The 18,382-nt window shown below is 43.3% G+C and overlaps 1 protein-coding gene across 2 annotated transcripts in view; it reads left to right on the top strand.

The window, feature by feature from the left end:
- LOC148096494 (NACHT, LRR and PYD domains-containing protein 12-like) overlaps positions 1–18,382 on the top strand; it is a 33,929-nt gene that overhangs the window by 3,999 nt on the left and 11,548 nt on the right. Inside the window, exons 6-12 of one of the 2 annotated variants that reach the window (XM_087835651.1) lie at positions 7–1,795; positions 6,623–6,796; positions 8,904–9,080; positions 10,768–10,944; positions 12,632–12,808; positions 15,435–15,614; positions 18,143–18,316. In XM_087835651.1, the coding sequence (XP_087691777.1) occupies positions 7–1,795; positions 6,623–6,796; positions 8,904–9,080; positions 10,768–10,944; positions 12,632–12,808; positions 15,435–15,614; positions 18,143–18,316 (2,848 nt within the window). The remainder of the gene's footprint in view (positions 1–6; positions 1,796–6,622; positions 6,797–8,903; positions 9,081–10,767; positions 10,945–12,631; positions 12,809–15,434; positions 15,615–18,142; positions 18,317–18,382) is intronic. The other variant, XM_087835652.1, reaches the window with a different exon arrangement.

Raw genomic sequence — 18,382 nt, 5'->3', positions numbered from 1 at the left:
TTTCAGCAGATGTTGGTCTGCAGGAGGTTTTAGATGAACATAAGATCAGTCTGAGGAGGAGATGTGAACGTGTGACTGAAGGAAGTGATGAAACAGGAAGTAGAACCCTCCTCAACAGGATCTACACTGAGCTCTACATCACAGAGGGACAGAGTGAAGAGGTTCATACCCAACATGAGGTGAGGCAGCTGGAGACAGCTTCCAAGATGGACGCCCTCCATGACGCTCCAATCAGGTGCCAGGACATCTTTAAAGCCTTACCTGACCAACAGAGACCCATCAGAGTGGTTCTGACCAACGGCGTGGCTGGTGTTGGAAAAACCTTCTCAGTGCAGAAGTTCACTCTGGACTGGGCAGAGGGCTTGGAGAACCAACATGTCAGTGTGGTGGTTCTGCTTTCATTCAGGGAGCTGAACCTGATCAGAGATGAGCAGTACAGTCTTCTGGAGCTGCTCCATGTTTTCCATCCAACACTACAGAAGGTCACAGCAGAGAAGCTGGCTGTCTCTCAGCTTTTGTTCATCTTTGACGGCCTGGATGAAAGCAGACTTTCATTGGATTTCACCAACAGGAAGCTGCTGTCTGATGTCACACAGAAGTCATCAGTCAGCCAGCTGCTGACAAACCTCATCCAGGGGAATCTGCTTCCCTCGGCTCTCGTCTGGATAACTTCCCGACCTGCAGCAGCCAATCAGATCCCTCCTACATGTGTTGACAGGCTAACAGAAGTACGAGGCTTCACTGACGCCCAGAAGGAGGAGTACTTCAGGAGGAGATTCAGAGATGAAGAGCTGTCCAGCAGAATCATCTCCCACATGAAGACATCCAGGAGCCTCCACATCATGTGTAGAATCCCAGTCTTCTGCTGGATCACTGCTACAGTTCTGGAGCACATGTTGACTACAGAACAGAGAGGAGAGCTGCCCAAGACCCTGACTGACATGTACTCACACTTCCTGCTGGTTCAGACAAAGAGGAAGAAGAACAAGTACCACGAGGGACATGAGACGAGTCCACAGGAGCTGACGGAGGCTGACAGGGAACTTCTTCTGAAGCTGGGGAGGCTGGCGTTTGAACATCTGGAGAAAGGAAACATCATGTTCTACCAAGAAGACCTGGAGCAGTGTGGTCTGGATGTGACAGAGGCCTCGGTGTACTCAGGAGTTTGTACAGAGATCTTCAAAAGAGAGTGTGTGATCTTCCAGAAACCAGTCTACTGCTTTGTTCATCTGAGCATCCAGGAGTTTCTGGCTGCTGTCTACATGTTCCACTGTTTCACCAACAGGAAGTCAGAGGTGCTGAAGAACTTCCTGGGAAAAAAATACAAGGAGTCATCTCTGGACAATTTTTTGATGGAAACACTAATAAAATCCTTCAGGAGTAAAAATGGTCGTCTGGACCTGTTTGTTCGCTTCCTTCATGGCCTCTGTCTGGAGTCCAACCAGAGACTCTTAGGAGGTCTGCTGGGTCAGACAGAGAACAGTCCAGAAACCATCCAGAGAGTCATCAAGAATCTAAAAGAAAGGAAGACAAAATCTTCTCCTGACAGAATCATCAACATCTTCCACTGTCTGATGGAGATGAACGACCTCTCAGTACATCAGGAGATCCAAGAGTTCCTAAAGTCAGAGAACAAATCAGAGAAGGAACTCTCTGAGATCCACTGCTCAGCTCTGGCCTTCATGCTGCAGATGTCAGAGGAGGTTCTGGATGAGTTTGACCTGCAGAAGTACAAAACATCAGCAGAGGGACGACGTCGACTGATTGCAGCTGTGAGGAACTTCAGAAAGGCTCGGTGAGTCCAGATGTGATCATTAATATTATCAATTAGTGATAGTTTAGTTACTCAGTCACACAGTAATAAATTCTGATTTATTTTGTGTTCACAGTGAAGAGTTGTTTTCATGCTTTTAAATGTTTTGTTTTTATCAGAACACTACGTTTGTATTATTCTGGCAGAGACCTTGGTAGGAGAGTGCACCTTCACATGTATGTGGGTGTGTAACTGTGAGTTTTTCACCATGTCATCGGTTTTTAGTCTTACGCTGAGTTTTTAGTCTGACATGTTTTATCTGTGTGCTGTTTCCGCTCGGTCGTGTTAACACGGTGCAGCAGGCAGTAATGAGACTGTTGCTCATGTCTGTGCTGCTGTTGGTCTGTTAGCATTGCTCCTTAGGAGAGAAGACTGAAGTGAGACTTTACAAAGTGTTTGTAGTAAAGTGAAACTGTGTGAAACAGTGAAGATGGTCCAAAGCAGCCTCTGTTTGTGCTTCTGATCACTGCTCTTTCTGTCTGATGTTATTGTCTTTATCTGGGCTCTGATTGCACTTTCTTTATTTTTCCAACTAATTATTGAACGTGTGAACAATCACATTATCTGTGACATCATCACCATCAGCATATGTGCTCCAGTTCTTTCGTTTTTCTTTCCTCTGTACTAAAGAGCTGAGATGGACGGCAGTGTGCCAGCATACATCCAAAATTAGAGTCAAAGGTCACTGCAGGTCATTATTTTTAAACCGTCACCACTCGTGACTCCGCCCCTTTACAACAAAAGTCACACAAACAGCGTGTGAGGTCACGAACACACCACAGCATCACCAAGTCACAAGGACGAGGCTCTGACAGGGACGACTCACAGCAGGAAGAGGTCAGTCTGTGCCCGTTGGCAGACTGTTGGGCGTGATCACGTCGTATCTGCATTATTTGGTACGATCATCATAGAAATGATCAGAAATCATCACCAGACAAGAAGCTGAGCTTTGATTACTTGATGCCAGCATCATCATCATCATCTTTGGTGGTTGGTGACGTGTAGCAGCAGTGAGTGGGCCAGATTGATTTGTGTGTTTGTTTTTCTTAAAGTGGATTGTTGAGTCATTCTGGCTCGTTTTGGTTTCACAGCCATCCTCCTCACCTGGATGCTGACTTGCCACTTAGTGAGAACTCTGTGGAGATCTTCAGGTTCTCCAATATAGTCGAGTCACTTTTATTCTTTTGGGACCCGAAGCTGGAGATGTGGAGCTCACGGCGGCCTTACTTGCCGAGTTCTTCAGTGTGATTTCTCCACGGTGAACAGGTTTACCATGGAGCACAAGAAAGCCGACCTTATTGCTCCGATGGAAACGGACTAAGGCCGAGTTTTAGGACCACAGTAAGAAAAATATTCCCGATCATTTTAAGATAAAGTCGAGGTTAAAGTCAAAATTGTATTTGGAGAAAAAAGTTGAAATGTGGAGATTTGTTGTTTCAAGACAAACTGCCAGGTTTGCTGTCCCCTCTACAAAACGCTTTGTTTAGATGAGTTAGTGAAACAAAGTGATCCACCGTCTTATGATAATAACTTTATTTCTAAAGCGCTTTCAAACAAAGTGCTGAACCAATATTTCATCATCCAGTTTTGCAGCATCCATCCTCTTTATTGTACGAAGGTGGAACCATCGATAACCTCGCATCCGTCCATTACAAGACATTTGATTTTGTACAAATCTTCCAGATTTGTGTTTTTCAGCTTTCTGCACCATCCTTTCAGCATCTTTATACTTTTCATCACACTGTGTTTATATAACACATGGATGTGTAACACGAATCATTTCCCTTCTTTAGCTAACACCACGGCTGAAGTTTCACTGACTCAGAGAGTACAGCAGCTGTGGCACTTTGTCCTGAAACAGCAAATCTCCACATTTCTTCTTTATTCTCAAAGTCATTTTCACCTTTAATGTTGAAATTAAGGACATTATTTTTTCCTTAATGTGGTATGGGCCTTCTGTATAACAGAGACCCAGCAGTAACTAGTGAAGCCCAGTGTGAGGGTCTCTGTCTTTAAAATAATGAGCTGGTGATAAAGTGGTGGTGAGGGAATCACCGCTGAGGTTGAACTTCGATCCGCCTCCCTGCATCCTTTTTACTTACCAACAGAGTTTCCACTGATCCTTGTCACTGATGTGTACGTTCAACTGAGGGCGAATGTGGAAGTCACCACTCAGACCACAGTAACGTCACACCAGACGCTCCCAGTTTATTTTGTCATTTGAAACAATGTGCAGTTGGGAGGTCGCTCACTGACGTTTGTTATGGCTCCATCAAGGAACCTAATAAATCTTTCTGTAGAGCTCTCTGTGGCATGTTTGACTGAAATGTGTTTTATTTGGTTCCCATCATGAAATCTGTCTTAAAGAAAACTAAACCTCAGTGCTGGTTCTGGTTCTGGTGTGGTCAGCGAGTCCATCCAGACCCTTCAAGACTGTTTTTCTTGGACTGATTAGGACTTATTTCAAAATGCTTGCTGTGACTTGGATACATTTACAGACTGTGACAGCGAATATTCATTTTTGTGAGGACCTCATAATCCCAAGGAGGGTAATTTGTGTCCAAATGATAAGCTTTGAAAAATGTTATTAATTATTAATGCCTGAGCTTCAGAGTTCCTCAGATTTGGGAGGAATCTATTATTGTGTCTAAATCTATAAATAATTTTGGCCTGTTGCTTGTTTTGTAATCAAAACCTGAGAAACTTTTGTGTGCCAAAAACAGGACGTCCTCCTATTGGCTTATAGAACATGTAGGGGTGTGTGCACTGTGCTCCACATAGTTATGAAGATCTTGATTGTCAGGGTTCCTGGGTCGGTGACCCAGTGTTTTCAGTTTTCCCACATCAATGTTTTCACTTCCTGTTTTTTCCCCATGTCAGCTTGTCTCTCGTGTCATTAGTCAGATTATGTTCAGCCCTGTACTCACCTGTTTCCAATCAGTGTCATCATTCAACCTGTGTATTTAAGTTCCTCGGTTTCACCAGTTCTTTGTCGTGTCATTGATGTTATGTTGTTGTTTCCGCCTGTGTTCAGTCAGCCAGCCATTCAGTCCGTCCTTCATTCATTCAGTCAGTCGTCCAGCCAGCCAGCCGTTTCCTACCTCTGTTCTGTGTGTTCACTCCATCGACAATAAATCACCCGGCTTCACCTACCTGCGAGTCCTGCGTTTGGGTTCCTTCTTCCTCGCCTCCACTCAGCAACCCCTGACATTGATTAACCACATTAGCTTCACATTAGTAACTTTGTCCTCGACAGCTCGGCCATCTTCAGAACCTGCCCAGGAATTGAACTGCACATGTGCACTGGCTCCAGACGTGGGGTTGTCCTGCATAGTCAGTGGTGTCAGTAGATCATTAAGTAAAATAATATGTAACTAGATTTCTTTGAAAGAGCAACCATGGACGACAAAGCTGGGCAGAGTCTGCTCTAAGACACCAAATGAGCAAATGTTTGCTGACCTGTATCAGTGATCACCTTTTTGTTGGCCTGGTCCCCCAGTCCTCCCACTCCCCCCGGTCCTCGGTGGAGGCTGTCACTTCCTCTGACACCGGCTCACGATTTATGTTGTGTCAAAAATCAAACCTGAAGATCTAATTTACTCTAAACTGTCTGACTGTTACTAATATAGTCATAAAATATGCAACAACCACTGGAGATGGAGATGAAGCTTCAACTTGCAGAAAATAGTTTATTAAAATCAGTTTGAATAAACCCAAGGCTCAGAGCAAAAGAGACAAAAGCGCCCCCAAGTGGTCAGACTGTAGAGGAACAGAATAAACCCTATCAAAGACAAACACGCTGGAAGCATCTTTTCTAACACGCCAGTATTTATTAGCATTTATTATAAATTTATTGTGACTTTGAAGACGTTCAGTGTTTCCTTTGGTATAACGGAGGTCTGACTACAGTCCAGTAAACACACTGATTAGGATTATAGATTAAACTGCAGTAATACTTTCACAGTGTGCAGTGATGCACAGGTCCGAGTGGTTTTACACTGAAACTCTCAACAACAGGAATTTGTTACTCTAATAATAAACATAGGAGAAGAAAAACATTTTTCATTTAGAGTTGATGAATATAAATGAATTTGAACTTTACAAACCAATCAAAGACAAACTGATCCATGTGAGTTTATAACAATATTCAAAGGCTGCTGCTGGACACAGACAGGTAACATCATTTTGACTTGCTGTCACCTGGATCTGGAGTCATAAACACTGAAGCGCTGAACATTAATACAAATCTGTTTCTGCCAACTAGTGATAAACCTGCAGACTAATGGCTCAGAAAGCTAAAATGAGCCAATCATTTCTGTGTTTAGTTCCCCTGAAATCAGAAGTGACATCAGCAGCTCTGAGTTCATTCATCATTACTGTCCAGTGATGAGATTTCTGCTCCGTTAGGTGACAGTCAGCAGATTTTTCCTGCCTGTGGACTTGAACAGTCGTACCTGACAGCAGGTAGCAAACAGAGATCATCTTTCCAGCTGGAAATCTTCACTGAGCTGAGCTCATTCAAAATGACCTGGAGTCAGATTCAAAACAGGAAACAGTCCAAATCTCATCACTTTCATCTGCAGATTAGGGACAAACAAAGATTCTCATTAAAAGTCTGCAGGTCTGAGAGAGACTCAATCGTTGTGTCATGTCAAACACAGTAAGAGGAGCTGAAGCACAGATGTGAAGAACAGATGTTCATCAGATTATGACCTCACTCTGTTTTGTCTTCATATACATTCAGTCTGTGTTTATAATGCAGACTTTCTGCTTTTATAATAACACATTTTATATTTTCTATGATCACAGACTGACTCAGTGTCGACTCTCAGGGGCTCACTGTGAAGTTGTGGCCTCGGCTCTGAAGTCCATCCCCTCCCATCTGACAGAGCTGGACATGAGTGAGAACAAGCTGCAGGATTCAGCAGTGAAGCTTCTGTGTGCTGGACTGGAGAGTCCAAACTGTCGACTGGAGACTCTGAGGTGAGTTCACTGACTGCAGCTGTTGTTATTTTTCTATATTTCTGATCTTTGAAACTTTCTTTAGTTCCTAAATGTTCAGGATGTGTCTGAAGACACATGTGAAGAAGTTTGAGTGCTTTTAGAAATGTTGTGTCTTTCCAAACGACTGAACAAAAGTTTTCCTCTTGGCTGCAAATAGAAGTAACAGACTTGAGCAGGGTTAATTTAAAGGCTGACAGAAGTGGAGTGGTGACTGGGAGATGTTTGACAGGACAGCTTTTCAGGTTCACAGGTTCATGTTGTGCTCCATCAGTCAGTGAAGATGAAGTCAGTGCTGATGAGGCTGTAGAGTGTGTGAGGGATGTGAATGAGGCTGTTGAAGATCTGATGGTAGCAGATAAAAACAGGCTGCAGAGACTTTGAGCTTGTGTGGAAACAGAGAGAGAGAAAAGAAAGACATGAATGTCAAAGCTAATAAAGGTGAAGTTAGGAGTTGTGATAATGTTCATGTATCAGAAGCTGATCTGGCTGCTACAGAGACGACCCACACAGCTGCTGTGGTGAGGTGTGTGTTAAAGCAGAGGAACACAGAGCAGCCGAACACAGGCCCAAACATGACAGCAAAGCAGGATTCAGGCTCTGTGAGAGGATTTCAAACAGAAGCTGGAGAAGAGAAAGGACTCTGTTGGAATGACTACAGAAAGAAGGCAGCTGAGACCAGTCCAAGTGTTTCCATGGAGCCCAGTCTAACATTCATTTATACACTAACGTACGGAAGTGAACGGGAAAATGAATCCATAGTTTCAAATGTAGAAATAGTTCTCAGTTCATTTACAGAGTTTAATACAGTTCATGAGGAAATGTTCAAAACAGCAGCTGAGAAGAAATCTGCTTCACAAAGTTGGATCCAATTCCAATAGTTTGTGATGCACTTGAACGCAGCGTGAGCAGTTCACTGCCTAACCCCACAGAGACTGTCAGTCTGGACTTTTCTTTATTTCTATTGGCTGTCAGTGAGATTTCAGAGCAATCAGAGACTGTGGGTCTGTGTATGAAGTATAATTCATGTGCAGTTGTTGAAGTTGTAGAATGAGAAATGGCAGTTTGGGGTATTTCCTGCTTTCATTGTCCTGCTTGTGCTGATGAAAATGTTTATTGACGTGTGAATTCATTCTTCAACGCTCGATTCTGCCTGAACAACGTGAAACTTTGCTTATTTTTGTGTAACACAATTCAACGCACTAAAGCATCGACTTGTTCCATTATCCAACAATGAAAACAGGAAGCAGAGACAGCTGGCCTTCAAAGTAAAAGCTGCTCCTTTTGAAACATGTTTGCGGTAAAATGTAAGAAGAGCTGAAGCACATAAACGTGCCAAAATATTAAACACAGTTGATATATTTGTGTGAGTGTTGTGATTCAGGTGTAGATGTAATAATGTACATATAGCAGAGTTTCCTGTTCCAGATCAGCTGATCAGAGTCTTGCCAATCAGCTCTAAGCATGCTCAGTCTGATTTATGGAGCCACATACTACGATTCACCGTGACAACAGCATGAGCAGAGGCTCCGTGTGAATCCAGAGGAGCAGGAACATAAATGATGACAGTAGATGTTTGTGTGAAAGTGCTGGAAGCAAATGAGTGTGTGATGTTCTTTCAGTGTTGCACTTTGTAGACGCTCCCTGAGCACTGGTCTCACAGCCAGCTGCACATAGAGACCAGTGTTGTTAGTCCAGGTCAGAAGATGACTTGTTGGAATGAAAATGAGCTTGTAGTTTGTCTGCTTTAATAATGTGACTGGAAAAAGGTGTTGGGCTTCAAATATGTCCATTTCTTTCACATTCACCTTTAAAAGTGAAGCCATGTGGTTCCTGGAAGGAAAAACACGACTTTTTCAAGTCTTTTTCCTGTTTTTATGAGAAATGTACGACTTTAGTGTGAAACATTAAGAGTTTTTTCTCTTGTTGTGTTTGTTTGAAGCTGCTTCCTGTTGGCTTCAGCTGTTTGGAGTTTCCATTTTCTAAACTTCGACATTCTGAACCTTCTTCAGCTCTGAACAGATGATGAAACACTGAATGATTTCAAGCACTTTGTCTAATAAACTTACATCTTTCATTCTTTATACAGATTGAAGGACTGTGATTTGTCAGAGATCAGCTGTGATTATCTGGCAGCAGCACTGAAGTCCAACCCCTCCCATCTGAGAGAGCTGGACCTGAGCTCCAACAACAAGCTTCCCGAGCCAGGAGTGAAGCATCTGTGTGGTTTCCTGGAGAGTCCAGGATGTAAACTTGAAACTCTGAGGTCAGTCAGCATGTTTTAGTTGTGCTGAGATGAATATGATGTGAAAGTTGTGCTGACACTAAACTGCAGACATCAGGCTGATATTATACTGATCCACACTGAGGATCTTCATGGTAAAGTCTGTTTTCTTCTTCTCTGGTTTAGTCCATTGACTGCAGCAGAACAATGTTCACATTTTAAACAGTGATACTCAACATATGGCCCGCGGCCCACACGCGGCCTGCCCACCTTTCCTGATTCAGAGAGAGGGGACCCTGATTAACTGTGTAGCTTCTTCCTCACAGTTCTAAGTATCAGACACAACAATGAATAATCCACAGCTGACTGTCTTTAGCAGGTCAAAGGTCACGGCACACAGCAGACAGTCAGAAATATTCTAACTCTGATCATTTATCAGTTGTGACACTGTGAGACTTGATCAGAGGTGTGATCATCACAGCAGAGGCCTTTGTGTCAAAGTCACTGAGGATCAAACAGAAACACATGAAGCAGATTTTCCTCTTCTGGCTTTTTATAGCAGATAACCTTCAAAATATTCTGCAGTCGATCAAAAACTGAAGCAAACCATGAATCAACATGTGAACATGAGCTGATGCTGCTGAAGTGAAGCAAAGTTACAGAGGTTTGATTACAGACACAGCTGAGAGTTTGTAATCTGTCATCATTTTAAAAAGTTTCCAAGGAACAGCAGAAATGAGGCTTTACTGTCAGAGGCCGACAGCACTGAACACAACAGCAGACTGGTGGCTAATAAACAGTGAATGATGCAGAAACAGATGTTTGAAGCTGTTCTTGGAGTACACTGAGAGAGAGAGAGCTGTGCAGGCAGGAACAGCCAAAGTCAGAGAGAATTCATGAGCATATTTATCAAACGTGAAGCAGAGTTTGGATCTTCTTTTGCTGCTGGTTCACTCAGTTTTGGTTGGAGACAGATGAAACCTGCAGCTTCAGGATCTGTGAGCTGTCCACTTTCAGCCCCGACGGCGTGTCCGTGTACGTGCCGTCGAGTGAACGATCCACGCTCTGTGTTTCCATCTTTGTGTGTTTAGCTGCTCTCATTTACTGTTTTAGCTGTTTGCTGCTTGTTGAAATAGTTTGTGAGCTTTAACCTGAGATTCTGGCAAAATACATTTATATTAAACATCGATTCAGGATTGAATGAATCAACATCGTTTTATTCAAATTAAAACCATTTAAATGGGAACATTAATTTTTTACAGCCGCCTCTTTGTAGACGCTCCCTGAGCACTGGTCTCACAGCCAGCTGCACATAGAGACCAGTGTTGTTAGTCCAGGTCAGAAGATGACTTGTTGGAATGAAAATGAGCTTGTAGTTTGTCTGCTTTAATAATGTGACTGGAAAAAGGTGTTGGACTTCAAATATGTCCATTTCTTTCACACTTCACCTTTAAAAGTGAAGCCATGTGGTTCCTGGAAGGAAAAACACGACTTTTTCAAGTCTTTGTCCTGTTTTTATTAGAAATGTACGACTTTAATGTGAAACATTCAGAGTTTTTTCTCTTGTTGTGTTTGTTTGAAGCTGCTTCCTGTTGGCTTCAGCTGTTTGGAGTTTCCATTTTCTAAACTTCTACATTCTGAACCTTCTTCAGCTCTGAACAGATGATGAAACACTGAATGACTTCAAGCACTTTGTCTAATAAACTTACATCTTTCATTCTTTATACAGATTGCAGAGCTGTGGTTTGTCAGAGATCAGCTGTGATTATCTGGCAGCAGCACTGAAGTCCAACCCCTCCCATCTGAGAGAGCTGGACCTGAGCTCCAACAACAAGCTTCCCGAGCCAGGAGTGAAGCATCTGTGTGGTTTCCTGGAGAGTCCAGGATGTAAACTTGAAACTCTGAGGTCAGTCAGCATGTTTTAGTTGTGCTGAGATGAATATGATGTGAAAGTTGTGCTGACACTAAACTGCAGACATCAGGCTGATATTATACTGATCCACACTGAGGATCTTCATGGTAAAGTCTGTTTTCTTCTTCTCTGGTTTAGTCCATTGACTGCAGCAGAACAATGTTCACATTTCAAACAGTGATACTCAACGTATGGCCCGCGGCCCACACGCGGCCTGCCCACCTTTCCTGATTCAGAGAGAGGGGACCCTGATTAACTGTGTAGCTTCTTCCTCACAGTTCTAAGTATCAGACACAACAATGAATAATCCACAGCTGACTGTCTTTAGCAGGTCAAAGGTCACGGCACACAGCAGACAGTCAGAAATATTCTAACTCTGATCATTTATCAGTTGTGACACTGTGAGACTTGATCAGAGGTGTGATCATCACAGCAGAGGCCTTTGTGTCAAAGTCACTGAGGATCAAACAGAAACACATGAAGCAGATTTTCCTCTTCTGGCTTTTTATAGCAGATAACCTTCAAAATATTCTGCAGTCGATCAAAAACTGAAGCAAACCATGAATCAACATGTGAACATGAGCTGATGCTGCTGAAGTGAAGCAAAGTTACAGAGGTTTGATTACAGACACAGCTGAGAGTTTGTAATCTGTCATCATTTTAAAAAGTTTCCATAGAACAGCAGAAATGAGGCTTTACTGTCAGAGGCCGACAGCACTGAACACAACAGCAGACTGGTGGCTAATAAACAGTGAATGATGCAGAAACAGATGTTTGAAGCTGTTCTTGGAGTACACTGAGAGAGAGAGAGCTGTGCAGGCAGGAACAGCCAAAGTCAGAGAGAATTCATGAGCATATTTATCAAACGTGAAGCAGAGTTTGGATCTTCTTTTGCTGCTGGTTCACTCAGTTTTGGTTGGAGACAGATGAAACCTGCAGCTTCAGGATCTGTGAGCTGTCCACTTTCAGCCCCGACGGCGTGTCCGTGTACGTGCCGTCGAGTGAACGATCCACGCTCTGTGTTTCCATCTTTGTGTGTTTAGCTGCTCTCATTTACTGTTTTAGCTGTTTGCTGCTTGTTAAAATAGTTTGTGAGCTTTAACCTGAGATTCTGGCAAAATACATTTATATTAAACATCGATTCAGGATTGAATGAATCAACATCGTTTTATTCAAATTAAAACCATTTAAATGGGAACATTAATTTTTTACAGCCGCCTCTTTGTAGACGCTCCCTGAGCACTGGTCTCACAGCCAGCTGCACATAGAGACCAGTGTTGTTAGTCCAGGTCAGAAGATGACTTGTTGGAATGAAAATGAGCTTGTAGTTTGTCTGCTTTAATAATGTGACTGGAAAAAGGTGTTGGACTTCAAATATGTCCATTTCTTTCACACTTCACCTTTAAAAGTGAAGCCATGTGGTTCCTGGAAGGAAAAACACGACTTTTTCAAATCTTTGTCCTGTTTTTATTAGAAATGTACGACTTTAATGTGAAACATTCAGAGTTTTTTCTCTTGTTGTGTTTGTTTGAAGCTGCTTCCTGTTGGCTTCAGCTGTTTGGAGTTTCCATTTTCTAAACTTCTACATTCTGAACCTTCTTCAGCTCTGAACAGATGATGAAACACTGAATGATTTCAAGCACTTTGTCTAATAAACTTACATCTTTCATTCTTTATACAGATTGAAGGACTGTGGTTTGTCAGAGATCAGCTGTGATTATCTGGCAGCAGCACTGAAGTCCAACCCCTCCCATCTGAGAGAGCTGGACCTGAGCTCCAACAACAAGCTTCCCGAGCCAGGAGTCAAGCATCTGTGTGGTTTCCTGGAGAGTCCAGGATGTAAACTTGAAACTCTGAGGTCAGTCAGCATGTTTTAGTTGTTCTGAGTTGAATATGATGTGAAAGTTGGGCTGACACTGAACTGCAGACATCAGGCTGATATTATACTGATCCACACTGAGGATCTTCATGGTAAAGTCTGTTTTCTTCTTCTCTGGTTTAGTCCATTGACTGCAGCAGAACAATGTTCACATTTCAAACAGTGATACTCAACGTATGGCCCGCGGCCCACACGCGGCCTGCCCACCTTTCCTGATTCAGAGAGAGGGGACCCTGATTAACTGTGTAGCTTCTTCCTCACAGTTCTAAGTATCAGACGCAACAATGAATAATCCACAGCTGACTGTCTTTAGCAGGTCAAAGCTCACGGCACACAGCACTCTGTGAAACAGTTTGGAGCAGGAATTCTTGCACATTTACAAACTGACACTGCTGCACGGCATGCTGGGTAATTCTAGCTGCTCAGGTATGGGCGTGCTAACGGCTGTGAGGCTCCGTGGCTGCAGAACACTGAAGAAGAGGAAAGAGAGGTGGAGGATGAAGAAAAGAGGCGGAGATGAAGCAGAAGTTTAGCTCCAGAGAGGAGCTGTCACTGTGTGGGTGGGGCTCAGGCAGCTCCGCCCACACAGTGACAGTGAAGCAGGTGAAGAGTAATAAATGAAGACAGCAGACAGGATTTGATAAGCTGATGTACAAACATGTAGAATGATGGTGGCAGCTACAGAAACAGGTCCATACAGACTGAAGCGTGTCTCAGTCTGAATGTACACTGCTGTTATAAGAGCTGTGGAAACTCAGGTCAAAAGGACGTAACCACACTGCTGACAGTTCCAGGACAGTCACAGAGTTACACCATCATTTGTGACCATAAAGACAGAAAGCTCATCCAAATCCTGGGATTAAAAGTCTGTCCTGGTGGTGTCCAGTCAAACACGTCTCTGTGAAAGCTTCAATCCAACAGGATCCAAAGTCCTTCTGCTCATTTCCTCGCCGGGTTTTTGATGCTCCTGTACCATCTCTCTGTCATCCTCCTCGCTCCCTCTTTGCACTCACAGTCTTTGTGCATCATTAACACTCACATGTGGAAAACCAAAGTTTCCTTGGAACAGCAGAAATGAGGCTTTACTGTCAGAGGCCGACAGCACTGAACACAACAGCAGACTGGTGGCTAATAAGATAAGATAAAACTTTATTAATCCCTCGCGTGAGTTCCTCTGGGAAATTCGGTTTCCAAAAGCACAGCACCGACAGAAGTTACAGAGCGTGAGCAGAATATTATATATATACACACACACATACATATATAAATACAGAGACATATATAAATAAAATATACGAAGGGGATAAATAGGAATAAAAATAAAAATAAAAATACAAGTGAATTGCACATTTAAAGTATTGAGGTCTATTGCACCGTTGACTATTAACAAAAGTATTGCACAAAAGGTATTGCACAGTGAAGAGGCACTACAGCTTAGTTGTTCCCCCCTCCTTTGTCCTCCTGTTTCCCCTCCCTCTCCCTTCCAGAGAGGCGTTAAACAGTCTGATGGCGTGTGGGACAAAGGAGTTTTTAAGTCTGTTGGTTCTTGTCTTTGGGAGAAGCAACCTGTCACTGAGCAGTTGATGACATCATCAACATGCGCTATCGCGATAGAGCGATATAGTCAAAATCTCTATCGTTGGCCAAATTTATATAGTTTCTGTCGTATATCGTTTATATATCACCCACCCCTATGTTTAATGTTTTGTATTTTCTTCTATTTAATCTCAAAAAGCTCCTAAAACAGTCAGTGATCACTGTTGACCTCCGTCAGCTTTTATTACCGCTAATCATTTATTTAAGCTCAGTTTTTAAAACCTTAGGATGTAACTACAGCCCAGCCCATGCAGCAGTATATGAATGACTAACCTTGTATTGTGGATGGATTATCTCAGTTGTTCTCCTGGCTGAAGTTTGGTTCTTTTACAGCATCCTGCCATGCGATTACATTTGTTCCTGACCACCGAGAACACTCACGTTAACTTTTATCGAGTGGGAAAAAAGTTAGCTTGTTTATATTATGCTAACATAGCTGTGTCGCTAGCGGTCACGTAGCACATCATTATATTCCAGCTAGCCAAACTTCAGTAACCCTACAAACATCACTGCTGTTTAGTTTTCTGTCTTCATTTATGTTGGAAGTGATAACAGAGCTGTACGTTTTAATTTGTTTCCAAAACCCCGCAGTCAGGACATGCTATATTTTATTTAGATAGAAGCTAGCGAGCTAACTTCCTGCTAACTTCTAACTCCGTTAAATGTCATAAATTCCGTTTTCATGGATGCCTGGATGTTAAACTCAATTGTTACACCTGGTAGAGCAGAACGCTGATCATTTTATTAAAGATGAAAGACTTTAGACAGTTTTTCAACTCTCAGTAATGCCATAGTGATCGTTTGATATATGGACCTGCAGCGGAGTTTAGGCCCAGACACGGCTAGTGACGTCAGAGTTAACGACCGGATATCCATTGCCTGCTGTTTGGAGTTTCCATTTTCTAAACTTCTACATTCTGAACCTTCTTCAGCTCTGAACAGATGATGAAACACTGAATGATTTCAAGCACTTTGTCTAATAAACTTACATCTTTCATTCTTTATACAGATTGAAGGACTGTGATTTGTCAGATATTGGCCTTGATTATCTGGCAGCAGCACTGAAGTCCAACCCCTCGTATCCCACAGAGGTGGACCTGAGTGGAACCTACAGCAACCTGCAGGATTCAGGAGTGAAGCATCTGTGTGGTTTCCTGGAGAATCCACGATGTCGATTTGAAACTCTGAGGTCAGTCAGCATGTTTTAGTTGTGCTGAGATGAATATGATGTGAAAGTTGTGCTGACACTAAACTGCAGACATCAGGCTGATATTATACTGATCCTCACTGAGGATCTTCATGGTAAAGTCTGTTTTCTTCTTCTCTGGTTTAGTCCATTGACTGCAGCAGAACAATGTTCACATTTCAAACAGTGATACTCAACGTATGGCCCGCGGCCCACACGCGGCCTGCCCACCTTTCCTAATTCAGAGAGAGGGGACCCTGATTAACTGTGTAGCTTCTTCCTCACAGTTCTAAGTATCAGACACAACAATGAATAATCCACAGCTGACTGTCTTTAGCAGGTCAAAGGTCACGGCACACAGCACTCTGTGAAACAGTTTGGAGCAGGAATTCTTGCACATTTACAAACTGACACTGCTGCACGGCATGCTGGGTAATGCTAGCTGCTCAGGTATGGGCGTGCTAACGGCTGTGAGGCTCCGTGGCTGCAGAACACTGAAGAAGAGAAAAGAGAGGTGGAAGATGAAGAAAAGAGGCGGAGATGAAGCAGAAGTTTAGCTCCAGAGAGGAGCTGTCACTGTGTGGGCGGGGCTCAGGCAGCTCCACCCACACAGTGACAGTGAAGTAGGTGATATATACATACATATGCAAGGATGCTCTTCATCGACTACAGCTCGGCATTTAACACCATCATCCCCTTAAAACTTGCCACGAAGCTCGTCGACCTTGGGCTGGGAACACCGATCTGCAGATGGATTCTAAACTTCCTCACAAACAGGCCCCAGGTGGTGAAAGTTGGTAAGCACACCTCCTCACCACTCATCCTAAACACAGGTACGCCACAGGGTTGTGTGCTTAGCCCCCTCTTATATTCCCTGTTCACACACGACTGTTTTGCTAAACACGAGTCCAACATCATCATCAAGTTTGCTGATGACACAACCATCATAGGCCTCATCACAGGCAATGAAGAGACGGCCTATAGAGAGGAGGTGATGGCGCTGTACGAGTGGTGTCTGGAAAATAACCTGACTCTCAACATCAGCAAAACTAGAGAGATGATAGTGGACTACCGGAAACGACCAGTCAGGGAACACCAGCCCATCCACATCAACGGTGTCAAGGTCGAAAGGGTCAGCAGCTTCAAATTCCTTGGAGTCAACATCACCGAGGACTTCTCCTGGACCCTTCACATAGACACTGCTATCAGGAAAGCTCGCCAGTGGCTTTACTTCCTGAGGAGGCTGAGGAAGTTTAGCATGAACGCCAACATCACCTCAAATTTTTACAGGTGTGCAATTGAGAGCTTGCTGAGGAGCTGCATCACAGTTTGGTACGGAAGCTGCTCTGCCAGCAGCCGTAAATCACTACAGAGGGTGGTGAAGGCAGCAGAGCACATCACTGGCACGAGGCTTCCTGCCATTCAGGATATTTATCTCCAGCGATGCCTCCGTAAAGCACACAGCATCATCAAGGACCACAGCCACCCAGCACATCAGCTGTTCTCCTTGTTACCATCTGGCAGACGTTACAGGAGTCTGTCTGCTCGGACTACAAGACTTACAAACAGTTTCTACCATCAAGCCATACGACACCTCAACCACAACACTTAAATACACACACACTGCACAGGACGCACTCAGAAGCTACCTTGCAGCTTCACAAGTACTCTGTTTAATCTGCACTGGTCACTTCACTTTATTGTTATTGATATTTATATTTAAAGTGCAATACTGTAATTTTCTGCTGCTCATCAAACACATTTCATTGCAATGTTGACCCTGTGCTAACTTACATATGACAAATAAAACTGAAAACTGAAGTGTAATAAATGAAGACCGCAGACAGGATTTGATAAGCTGATGTACAAACATGTAGAATGATGGTGGCAGCTACAGAAACAGGTCCATACAGACTGAAGCGTGTCTCAGTCTGAATGTACACTGCTGTTATAAGAGCTGTGGAAACTCAGGTCAAAAGGACGTAACCACACTGCTGACAGTTCCAGGACAGTCACAGAGTTACAGCATCATTTGTGAACATAAAGACAGAAAGCTCATCCAAATCCTGGGATTAAAAGTCTGTCCTGGTGGTGTCCAGTCAAACACGTCTCTGTGAAAGCTTCAACCCAACAGGCTCCAAAGTCCTTCTGCTCATTTCCTCGCCGGGTTCTTGATGCTCCTGTACCATCTCTCTGTCATCCTCCTCGCTCCCTCTTTGCACTCACAGTCTTTGTGCATCATTAACACTCACATGAGGAAAACCAAAGTTTTACTGGGCAGAAGATGATCATCAGTGACGCTGTCTTTAAAATACTCTTGTTAGAAATGTACGACTTTAATGTGAAACATTCAGAGTTTTTTCTCTTGTTGTGTTTGTTTGAAGCTGCTTCCTGTTGGCTTCAGCTGTTTGGAGTTTCCATTTTCTAAACTTCTACATTCTGAACCTTCTTCAGCTCTGAACAGATGATGAAACACTGAATGATTTCAAGCACTTTGTCTAATAAACTTACATCTTTCATTCTTTATACAGATTGATGAGCTGTGATTTGTCAGAGATCAGCTGTGATTATCTGGAAGCAGTGCTGAAGCTCAACCCTTCGTATCCCAGAGTGGTGGACCTGAGCTCCAACAAGCTGAAGGATGCAGGAGTGAAGCAGCTGTGTGTCCTTCTGGAGAATCCACAACATCAAATTGAAACTCTGAGGTCAGTCTCCACGTTTTAGTTGTGCTGACACTGTCGATCTGTGGAACTAAAACCTTTATACAGGAA

This window comes from Neolamprologus brichardi, chromosome 23 (genome assembly GCF_056152115.1).
Source record: "Neolamprologus brichardi isolate AB-2024 chromosome 23, ASM5615211v1, whole genome shotgun sequence".
In the NCBI taxonomy this organism is placed as follows: domain Eukaryota; kingdom Metazoa; phylum Chordata; class Actinopteri; order Cichliformes; family Cichlidae; genus Neolamprologus; species Neolamprologus brichardi.
Note: the sequence above shows the minus strand (reverse complement) of the source record. Positions and strands in the feature narration are given on the sequence as shown.